The sequence below is a fragment of the Phaethon lepturus genome, unplaced genomic scaffold (assembly GCF_000687285.1).
Source record: "Phaethon lepturus isolate BGI_N335 unplaced genomic scaffold, ASM68728v1 scaffold31609, whole genome shotgun sequence".
In the NCBI taxonomy this organism is placed as follows: domain Eukaryota; kingdom Metazoa; phylum Chordata; class Aves; order Phaethontiformes; family Phaethontidae; genus Phaethon; species Phaethon lepturus.
The window spans coordinates 1-11,529 of record NW_010563289.1 but is presented as its reverse complement, the minus strand read 5'-3'; the positions used below and the strand labels follow the sequence as shown (position 1 = coordinate 11,529).

At 40.8% G+C, this 11,529-nt stretch overlaps 1 protein-coding gene across 1 annotated transcript; it reads right to left on the bottom strand.

The window, feature by feature from the left end:
* Window positions 1-508: 508 nt before the first annotated feature.
* On the bottom strand, window positions 509-9,935 carry CCDC47 (coiled-coil domain containing 47). The gene is made up of 12 exons (XM_010294531.1): window positions 9,675-9,935; window positions 9,438-9,545; window positions 7,918-8,092; window positions 7,465-7,586; window positions 6,201-6,266; window positions 5,393-5,494; window positions 4,416-4,526; window positions 3,805-3,890; window positions 2,322-2,380; window positions 1,544-1,653; window positions 1,210-1,377; window positions 509-902 (listed from the first exon to the last, which is right to left on the bottom strand). The coding sequence occupies exons 1-12, from the start codon at window positions 9,933-9,935 to the stop codon at window positions 822-824; spliced, it is 1,449 nt and encodes a 482-aa protein (XP_010292833.1). The 3' UTR covers window positions 509-821.
* Between the last annotated feature and the right edge of the window lie 1,594 nt (window positions 9,936-11,529).

Below are 11,529 nucleotides of genomic sequence, written 5' to 3'. Positions count from 1 at the left end.
TGCTGAGATCAGGAGAAAAGTTTTTGAGGCCAAATTGTACAGGTAAAAATATTCAAGGAAAGCTAGTTGAAGCTGCTTACTCACCATGCGCTCACTCCTGAAGAAAGACCACACTGACATTACAGACTTCACATTGTATTAAGCTTGCAGCACTCAAAACCACAAGTAGGAAACTGTTTGTGTATTCCATTCCCTTCTATCTAATCCACCTATGTTTTACACCTATGCCAATCATGCCAAGAGGTGACCAAATACTGTTTCAGTCCCTTGCTTGTTTAAAAAAAAAAAAAGAAAAAAAAAGAAAGAAAAGAAAAATCACTTCTATTCTACTGGGCTTAAATCCCTGAAGAATCCATACTGTGTATGGAAGGCTCTAAGTTTTGTGCCTTTACAAGCTTGATGCAAATAAATGCACAGTACATTTTTATTGTGCAGATTTCCTCCCATTAAGTTTTTCCCCCTTACCTCCCAATAACTAAAACCAAAGTATGAATGTTACCAGTACACGTGGACAGGTTTACAATCTTCCGTTTTTAAAGAACAAATGACAAAGAGCATTCAAGAATATTGCAATTTTTTTTAAACAGACAAGTAGCAAAAATGTATACCACCTGGAATAAAACTGCCAAGACAAAGCTCTCTACGCACACCTGCATGTTGCTGTAATACTTATTTAAGTAACACCAATGCAAGGAACATTTCTCTTAATGGCTACTAGTGTTAGGATTGTGGAAGAAGTGTAAGATTATGAGTTCAGTAGGTCTTCGTACCCTGTGAATTAAAATTCTGCAGGTGGCACCGAGACGCTTTTCACAATGGAGTCACATAGCTTTCACTTTGATTTGCTTCATCTTCATCTGCTTCTTCTCAAGTTTCTTCTGCTCACGCCGCAAAGCGGCTTCCTGTAGTCAACGACAGAGAGATCTGAATGAATATTGGTGATCTCTTCAAAGAGCAAGCTGATCCCTTCAGAAGAGCCAAAAGACCTCCACTACTTGGGTTCACAGCTCTAACCACGTGAGCTGGCTCCTCACTGGGAGCCTTTGCCCATTTCAGAAAGCCACAGCATATGCCCTGGAAGTTGTCTGCCTTCCAGCAAATAAGAAATGAATCAAAGCTGGCCATTGGTGGTATACCTACAAGCAGCCCTGGAGATATCGTAGGAGAAATTTGCCAGTAGCTTGTAACAATCTGAAAAATCCATCTCACCTCCAGCCGACGCTGTTTTTCAGGATCCTCTTCATTCATGATTCGCTCCTTCTCTGCCCGTTTTTTCTCTTCTCGACGGGACTGGGCAGCCTCCTGTCTTTGCACATGAGTCAGTTTAAGGAAGTTCTCTTCCACGCGAGCCCTGTTCTTGTCAGCTTTTTGTTTACCCTTTTCACAGAGAAAAGCAAATGCAGTTAATATTCATCTCCCCATGAGCAGGATGCAGTATCTCATATTAGAAACATAGGGCTCCCAATCTTAAGATTAAGGACACAATGATAATGGTTGCAATTTCATACAATATTCAGAAGACAGAAAAATATACACTACTTACTTCTCTGTTTAGACGGAACTTCTTTGCTTTGTCAATAGAGTAGATGACCATGCTCATCAGAGGCAGCAAAGACTCCATGTCCTTTGGGGAAGTGTTGCCTGAACCAGGCACTGAAATAAAGAGCTTCTTGTTAATTCAGAGAGGTTGGCAGGATTTTTCTATTTGCTTCTTTCCTTATTGCTTGCACCATTCATGAAAAAAAGATGTTCTTTTCTTCTTTAGGAAGGACATAACTAACTAAGAGGTGTTTAGCTTTGGAGATCACATTTAGAGTCCTGACACAATCCTTCTTAGTTTTATTAGTGCGAAATACAAAGGTAAGGGTTGAATTCAAGCTCTGACATCAGCTCCACTTGGAGCTATGGCCTTGAGTGTTGAACAGAACTATGGGCCTTTTCTAGAATAGACTCTCAAGAGGCTGTTTTTATTTCAAAACAGGGTTAACCAAGTAACTCTGTGCAAGCTCAAACTGCAAGGCATGCAGCTTTAAAAACAAGCCATCTCCCAATACAACCACTAGTAGAGATACAAGTATGAACCGAGATCAATAATAGCAGGACTGAATATCCTATTATCATGACGATATGCCGCTCAGTCCCCAGTGTGACTACTGGCTTCTCTTTACTGGCTAATCAATCAGTGATCCTGTTACATGCACTGGTGTCATTCATCACATACTGTCTTCTATAGACAAACAGAAATTGAGCACGTGACTCACACAAATGAAGTGCAACACTCCGCCAGATACACATACACACAGGTACACCACTTCTCTTACCGTTAAATGTAAACAAAAGTGTCTTTTTAGTTTCGGGCAGTTTTGTAAGCTGACCCTCCCTGGTAGGAAAGAAAAAAGTGGCTGGAATGTGTGAAGAAAAATACGGGCGTACAAAATACCTAACATTGTTAAGGAAAACCTCATCGAGAACAGAGACACTTGCAAACTACTCAAATAAAATAAACAAGATTAAAAGCCTGGCTGGAACCCAAATTTAAATTTCAAACAATTCAGATTCTTGAAGCGTTTTACTCAAAAGCATGCAGTGAAAAGGAATTAATGTAAACACATACTAACAGCACCATCCAGTCTGATTGTCAGAAGTCATCTGAGCCCTAAGAAGGCCTGTATATTTTTAATGACATTGTTTTACATATGCCCTGCTGTTTATACTACGACAGATCTTTTATAAATGTCAGTTAGGAAAAAAAATATTTTCTAAAGAATTTAAGTCTTCACTGCCCAAAAACCCACAGTATTCCAACGTAAGAAAAAGTCAGACCTACATTTCACAGATCCTCCAAAGCCTAGCAATTTCAGTACAGGGTACACGTACTGCTGTCTTAAATCAAAGTTAATGTTCATTAAATCAAAGTATGTTCCTTTTTTTGGAGGACAGTTTCAAGTTTTGATATGGATCATTTTTATGCCTGTGAGCATAATACACCCTTTCAACAACCTACATGATAATTCAGATAAGATAAATCACCCACCACTTGGCAATTCTGAAACAGCAGCTAAAAGCACCTCAAGACTAGGAGGCTTAGAGAAACAGAAGAGATACCGCATCTGTGTATTTCTGAAGCACAGATGAGAATTGGCCTGAACAGAAGTACCCAAGCGATGGATTCAACAGCAGAACACTTAGCTGTTTCAGCAGCTATTTCAGCTAGGGAAGGACAAGCAGCCTTGGTGGTTTTTGTTGTTGGGTTTTTTGGGGTTTGGGGCGTGGGGGGGGGTGTTGGGTTTGTTGGTTTTGGTTTTCTTTGTTTGGGGTTTTTTTGTGTGTGTGTGTGTGTTTTTTTGGTGGGTTTTTTTTGTTTTTTTACACTGCAGACTTTGCTTAAACCTAGTTCTCAATGCATTCAAATAGCATCTGAGTTAGCATGTCAAGTTCTCCTCCTGCAGTATTACTTCTTGGCCGTTAAAACTCTAACATGCCATATACCTTTAGTGGGATTACTCGGTTGTTTTCCATGCAGCTGTGTACACTGTAGCTGCTAGGTGTTATCTGAAATTTGTAGCTGCCCAAACTGCAGCATAACCAGCACACAAATATTAAGGCAATAAAGCACCTTGATGTTCTAAACTAATAGAGCATTTGGAAGCATTGGGAGTGTATTTATTCACCTGTTTCACCTTTACTCCCAATTCCTCTTTGTGTGCATTCCAGCAGGCTTCACACTACAAACAAGTTTGTCAGCCTCTATTTTGCTTAGTGTTACAATAGCTACTGGGAGGAGAGATGTAGCTTTATACGTACTCTTGCATAAGTTTTGGACCGGAGAACTGGTCCGAGAATTGGACGGACTCAATCTTGTCAGCATAGTGCGTGAGGAAATGTATCATCTAAAAGAGAAACTGGGGTTAGTTTTTCCCAACACTGATCCATTTGCAGCCTACCCATATATTACTCAGCTATGCCACAATGACACTGAAATTTAAACTCTCAATTTTTTTTCAGCTTTTGCTAGAAGGGGCCTCAATACATGGAATTAATGTGACCAACTCAGATATTAGGTATCTAACTCCCATTTGGGATTTTCCAATTCATCTGATAACAGATGTGAACTCTGAGGACCTGCAGACACACCAACACCTGCCTTCAAACTGTCTGTTGGAGGTAACTTCCAGGCTTTGAAAGGCAGTTTTAAGTCTGCAGTTCATGTCAGACTACCAGTTGTTATGTAAAAGGAATAAAGACATGAGAATTACATCCTTCTTCCAGCCCTTAAGCTTCCTTAGGATCTTGATTTCTCTAGATCTCACTAGGGCCATTTGGTTCCCCTGTTGTGAAAAGATTAGCACCTTTTTTCATAGGCTGCAAGTGCCAGGGTTACCAAGGAAGATTTGTACCAATTCATTCAAGATTACCTTAGCGTCCATCATTCCCTCTGTGACCTCCCCCATCTCCGACAAGATAGCCAGTGAATCTGGAAGCCCATATTTTGCACCAGACTTAGGTTTATCACTGCAGAACTCACTCTGAAACAGAACAAGAGGAAAGAAATAAAACACAAGCTTCAAGTATCTTATCAGACTGAACTGCTGCAGCACAGTGAGACCCCTAAAAGTACCTGATAAGAAACAATAAAAATACACTAACTCGGTCACTCAGTTTGGCTGGGGACGTTTCAAGCATGAAGTAAAGCATGCAGTACCAGTAGCCTTTAAGTTAGTATTTCCCTTCAATTGTGAGTACTTTAAGGAAAAAGTTAAAACAATTGTAATATAGCCATGCTGGAATGCTCAAGTGGATTAAGGCATTTTGCTTATAGTGTTTGGTAACAGAACAAAAACAACTGGCATCCCATCAACCACAGTTTAGTGCTATCACTTGAGACAAGTTATGAGAGAAAAGATTTGCAAACCACTGCTTGTTATCACTGGATTCTTTGCAAGCTTCAAGGCTTGAACGCGTGGAAAGTTTTCATTTCAGATCACATAAAAGCAGGTAACAGACCCAAACTTTCCGTATCACTAATTAAATTTACTTTTCGATCCTTCAAAAAGTCATTTGTGCAAATTAAATGAGGTGAAGTGCCACTCGTGTGTATCCTGACAATATACTTCAGCCTCCTCCTAAATGAATTATATGCCAAAAGGAAGATGTAAGCTGCTTTCACTTGCCTCTTTTCCTGCAGTTCTGACAGCAGCTGGCTAGCACTTCACCTGTTTGATGGCATTAGACTTTCATCCATTAGATGAAAATGTCTTTTCCCCCACACACTAATTCCAACAAGTCAGTCACAAGTTTTCAACGGTTCCCCAAAAAATAAGAAATCTACAGAATAGACATTCTTATACCCTGTTATTTATCACATTAGAATTCCCAGTGTGAACATACATACCAGGTCCTGCATCTCTTTCTGAAGTCGCACCAGTGCTTTTCTTGTTCCAACAGCAAACACATAGGTGTCCATATCTTCATCATTCATTGTTACTTTTATTTGCTGTGAGACAGAATGTTATTAGCCTTGGTCAGATTTAGACGATGTACTCTGCCCTCAAATTACTGGCCAAATGGAGACCTATGTCTTCCACGACTTCAATGGTTGTCAGACTTTCATTCGTAAGAACAAAGACTAAGTGAGGCCATATACTGCTAAGATAAAGGTAGTTGATTTGAGTTATAGGTACATGGAAAGAGTATTCACAGTGCACACGGCCACTCTTCTTCCAAAATGTAACCTCTCTTGGTATTTAGGCGGTTAGACATTCCCCTCATCAACAGCAAGGGCCAAGCAAAAAGTAACGTTACGGGATATAATATCCAGGCCAGCATATGCCTTAAACAGCTCTGTTCAGGCAGACTGAACAGATAGAAGCACAATCAGTAAGGATTTCAGATCGTAAAATCACTTTTTTATCAAGATGAGGTCTTAAAGCATGGTAAGACCATGCACAAAACCACTCAAACAATAAAAGCCACAGACAAAACAATTTACAGTCATCAGCCTTTTGTATTTCACCGGCAGAAAAGAAACACAAATGATTCTTTTGGATTGTTTTAACAGCCACTGAACTGGAAGATACGGAATACTACAGAAAGACACCTAGCAATTCACTTGCGTGTTATAAGAATAATCAAAACCAGCACAGCAGAACCAAAGGAATGCAACAATTTATCACAGCTAATCTAAAGGGCTGAGTACATACCACTTGGTCAGAAGCTGGCCTCATCATGCGTGCAAGAACGTTCAGAAGGTCTTGTCTCTTGAGAAACTAAAAATACAAGTTTGTAAACACAGAAGATAGATGAATATACCTAGGGTGCGGCACTTCACTGGCAGATAGGAGTGGCGCACAAGGAAAAAGAGGGCAGTTATAAGTAGATTTTTCATAGAATAATTTAGCTTTGAAGGGCCCGTTGGAAGTCACCCATACTGCTGAAAAGCAGGCTGACTTTCTGCATTAGATGAGTTTCTCAGGGCCTTGTACCCTCCAGTTATGTGCTGAACCAATGTGTGGGGCTGTTTCATCCCAGGTGCAGGACTCTGTATTTGTCTGTTGTACTTCACTGGAATTCCTGTTGGTCCATTTCTCCAACAGGCTGGAGTACCTCTAAATGGCAGCTGGGCTCTTCATCATCCAGTTACCTCTCTTTACACTATACTTCTGGTTTCTATACTCTTTCTGTAAGCATTCACTCTGTCGTGGTTTAGCCCCAGCCAGCAACTAAGCACCACACAGCCACTCACTCGCTCACTCACTCCCCCTCCCCCAGTGGGACGGAGGAGAAAATTAGAAAAAAAAACTCATGGGTTGAGATAAAAACAGTTTAATAGGACAGAAAGAGAGAAAGAAACAACAATGATAACAACAATAATAATACCGACAAAGGAATGTACAAGAACAAGTGATGACCAATACAGCGATTGCTCACCACCCGGCAATCAATAGCCCATCCCCGACCAGCGATTTCCACCCCCCAGCCAACTCCAGTTTATGTACTGGGCATGACATCGTATGGTAGGGAATATCTCTTTGGCCAGCCTGGGTCAGCTGTCCTGGCCGTGTCCCCTCCCAGCTTCCTGTGCAACCCCAGCCTTCTTGCTAGCAGGCCAGCACGAGAAGCTGGACTGTCCTTGACTACTTAGCGACAACCCAAAACATCAGCACATTATCAACAGTTTCTCATCCCAAATCCAAAACATAGTCTCACACTAGCTTCTGTGAAGAAAACCAGCTCTATCCCGGCTGAAACCAGGACACACTCTTACCTACTCTGGTTGGCAGAATATAGGCCTGTATGGATCTTTAATTCAACCAGTCTTCCCTTCACGTGTGCATATTTTGAACCCTGACTCTGAATCAAAAGAGTCGAGCTAGGACTCCTTGTTGTTCACACTGGAATGGAAAAGCCTCTAGAACCTGAAAACTGGTGACAGGTAAACAGTGCTACAAACTCACTCATCCTTACCTTTAGCTGGATGAGCATTCCTTCACAGCACACCCTTCCCGAGCACCACAAGTTATATATGTGCTCATTTTCTTGATTTAGTTTCCCAGTGCTTGTAGCTTCTTTATTAGTGCCATCATCCCCTGAAGAAAACAACAGTGAAAGAGAACTGCAGTCTAAAAATCACAAATTTAAAACACCAAAGTTCATCAGTAGACTTAGAGCTCAGTTGTTCCTGGATTACTTCAGTATCACTGTGATGTTTCTGAATAATTTATACTACAACACCATAATTAATTTCAGCTCATTTCAGCACTGGAACACTGCCACACTATCTGTCTACACGCAGAGCTGTCATTAGTGCGATCGTGCATCTGCACAGAAAAGGTTAGTCTTCTCTATAGCCTACATGCAGGTCTAAAACCAGCTTCATTCATATAACTAAACCTGGATCCTAGTCATTATGGAACTCACCAACAAGAGCAAAGTTACTTTCTAGCAGGTCCCTGTGAGTATTGAACCATGCATGAGCCAGACGGTTGTTTTTGTTCTTCCCAATGATGTAATTCATGATATAAGCAAGAAGACCTGTTACCATCAGGATCTCCATGTAATAACTTTCCCAGCTGTTTTGAAGGTGAGCAGGGACCTATGGTAAGTGAATAGAGACCGTCTTTTACATATTGATTGAATGGATTCCATATACACAAACAATTTGGAAAACACCGAGTACTGGAGAAGCTTGATCCCAAACACAGCAATAAGCTTTACAAAGGCAACAGGACAGAGCTAAGCCTACATAATGCATTTGGCTCTACTGGGACGCAGTAATCATACTTTGGGAATGCTATTAGCAGGTGTTTCCTGTATCTGGCTAATACAAAGAAAATATTTCTCTCTCCCAAGTGAGCCTGTGCTAGCATGTATGCCTTAAGAGTAGTCAACAGCCCAGCATCTCAACCCACTGATTATTGGAGCCTGATGCCCTGCCCATCACAGCATTATCTGATCATCCGGTAACGTCTGGTGAAATCTAAATACCTAATGTCCAGGAGCATTTTCAGGATGATCACCAAAAGCCACTTGTGAGGAAGCAGGGAAGCCTGTCTGACCTTGCCATCTTCAGAGAATAATTAGCTGTTCTGCTATCACTGTATCACCCTTCAGTCATAAAAGTACCCAAACTTTAATTTTTACTACCAAGGTCAGCCACAATACTTAAAAAGAGATCTTAAGGATAATAAAAATGCAGGCCTCAAGCACCTGATCATTCTGTAAAAGACTCTCTTGGGAGGCGACAAGAAGGTGATGCAGGGCGGACAAAGATTGGCTTCAAACATCATCAGAGGAGTCAACTTCTAATCTGAAACTTTAGCCACACACAAGCTAAAAATACACTATGTTTATTGTAAGCATATCATCACTGCAACCTCTTATTTATGTGTTGACAAAGCACCCAGATATTCTGGGACGTATGTTTTTTCTCTGGATTACGTGAAGGTCAGCACTCTAGCTCCTCCACTTCTCCCCCATAGTCTTACGGGTAAAAGAAGCTAAATCACAAAATGCTTTGGTCAAAACCATGTCTCAAAAGGTCTGTTTTAATGAAGAACTTCCTGATCTATATTCCAATTCCAATTCTCAGTTTTAATACAGAATACAGCATTGATCCAAGGATGTGAGTGCTAGCAGCTTATAATAGCGATCAACAGACCAAGGGCACATGCCCTGAAGTTTTACTTCAAGAGTTGCTATTTGAAGTAGCACAAACCAATGCAGAAGAACATGGAGTTGGAAGCTGGCACACCTGGATCATATTCTGCTGCTATCCTGTTGCATTATTTCAGGTATTTCTTGTCTCCACTCTTCTTCCCATTTCTGAACTGTCTCTTGTTAATTCAAATAGCAAATTCTTTAGGACATATTCTCTCTTTATGACTTAAAAAATAAGTGATGAAACACCAAATAGAAAGCAGATCAGCATTTATACCTACATTAACTATTGTTATGGGGTCTTTATTTTTGCCAGGAGATGCATCTGGTTTCTCTTCGTAGCCTTCAAACTCCTCATCATCATATGGTTCACTCTCGGTATCACCTTCCTAAGGGACAAAATCACAAACAGCATGAAGATTCAAAGTCCAGTAAGCAAAATCCAGAAAGATAAGGTGAGAAAGAAGGGTGTAGAGATACTGTTAGGAAACACATAAAGGAAGGAGATGAGGCATTACCTGTGCATCTGCGTCATCAAAGTCTTCCTGATTCTCATCCTGACCTTCAAGCTCTACAGTGGCTTCTTCTTCATCATCTTCTGTAGTGATGATCCTCTGAGGAGAGTCTGTGACTGCATCTTCATTAACATCTTCAAATTCAGCAAAGTCATTATCATCGTATTCCATAATGTCATCTCCATCCTCAAATTCATCATACTTTGCCAAAGAAAAACTCCATGGGATGAACAGGACAACAATAAAAATATATAAATTCCTCATTTTCACTGGGGGGGGAAAAAAAAGGAAACATTGCAAAAAATCCTTATTCTGTTAGACCACACCTCCAGTAAGGCCCAGCTTCCATGAACAACTTAAAAACACCATCAGGTCAAACCAAAGAGAGAAATAAACCCCTGCCTGATCTTGCCATCTTCTGTATAAAGAAAGTGAATGCTCTTACAAGAAAAAAATAACTTTAAAGATGAATGTTCTAGACTCCCTTGCTTGTAGCAGGAGCAGCTGAGGCAGCAGCAAGTTCACATCTGGCCAAGCTGTTCAGCAGAACACATTCTAGAAGCAGAGATGTTCCGCTATAAAACTAACTCTCCAATAGCATCTCGGTCAGTGCTGCCAGCTCATTTCAAAGACCACACACTGTGCCTACAGTTGTTATTAATTAGCAATTAGACACAGTCAGATCAATGAATGTGTAACAACAGCAGTAAATCTTAAAATGCACTTAATTTATTTACTTTAAACAGCAACGCTCAAAGCGCTCATTTTTGATTTTCTAGACCGCATGCTCAGAATCAGGTCCCACAGCACCCCAGCACTATTTCTGTTTGGAGATAGAGACCTTTTGTTGTAAGCTCTACCACAAAATAGCAGGAAGAGATGAACATTGCACTGGTCCCCAAAACAACAGAGGAAACTGGTGTTCATAAGACTAAAGCTCTCTCCCTAGATCTGCCAGAAACCTGTAGAGACAGTTTATGAGTTCACTTTTTTTTGCCCTCAGCTTCCTGTATCTTTTCTTCTTGATCTCAAAACAGTCCCAGTCTCCCACAGAGACTGTATATCACAGAGAATTATACATTACCAAGGTCCAAACTAAGAGCCTAAAAGGCAGTAGTAACCCTACTACTGCATTTCACAAATAGCTGTGGAGGATCAGCTGCATCAGACTTGGCAGCAAGACTCCTGTTACACCCTCCCGCAACCAGATCTGAGTGGGAACTTGAATGTTAATGAGATTGTTCTCTTAAAAACTTGAAATAGAAACAATTTGTTTCTAAATTAGACCAGCACTCCTCCGAGTACCACATGCAGGGAACCCAATGCTACGAATGACAAGGACAGCTAAAATAAATGCCTTTGTCAATGACTTCTCATTCTGGCAAAAACCTGAACAGAACATGTTCCAAAGAACATTAAACAAGATGGGAAGTACGGCAAGTCAGAGCCAAGGAATTTAGCACATTGTTCAGGTATGTCACAATTTTATGTGAATTTAAACAGGAAAACAAAACACTATTTACATATGACAGAATTTGCACTTGGAGGCTAAAAACACCAGGACAGCAGAGCCACCTGCTCAACCAAACCCCAACAGTTTCAGAATAAGAATTTTGAGACTACTGGAGTATATCCACTTTCAAAAGACCCCACAACTCCATAAAGCCTTATGCAAAATAAACTTCTGTAGCCAATTCGGAAGAGACAGTTAAACTAGAGATGGGTGAAAACTAGAACATGCTCCTAACTTGGCTGTCTCTGTTACAAGGATCTGTCACAACGGGTTCCAAGTACAAACAACTCCACAAAGCGCAATACGTTCTGGCAGGCCCTCCACGATCCACATGCCACCGACTCG

Bases quoted from the DNA above. Each gene is read 5' to 3' on its own strand.
- CCDC47 (XM_010294531.1), bottom strand. From the start codon at position 9,935: ATGAGGAATTTATATATTTTTATTGTTGTCCTGTTCATCCCATGGAGT. The intron at 1,654-2,321 runs GTAAGAGAAGTG...TCTTTATTTCAG, and splicing joins ACTTTTGTTTACATTTAACG to TGCCTGGTTCAGGCAACACT. The intron at 1,378-1,543 runs GTAAGTAGTGTA...CTCTGTGAAAAG, and splicing joins AGTTCCGTCTAAACAGAGAA to GGTAAACAAAAAGCTGACAA.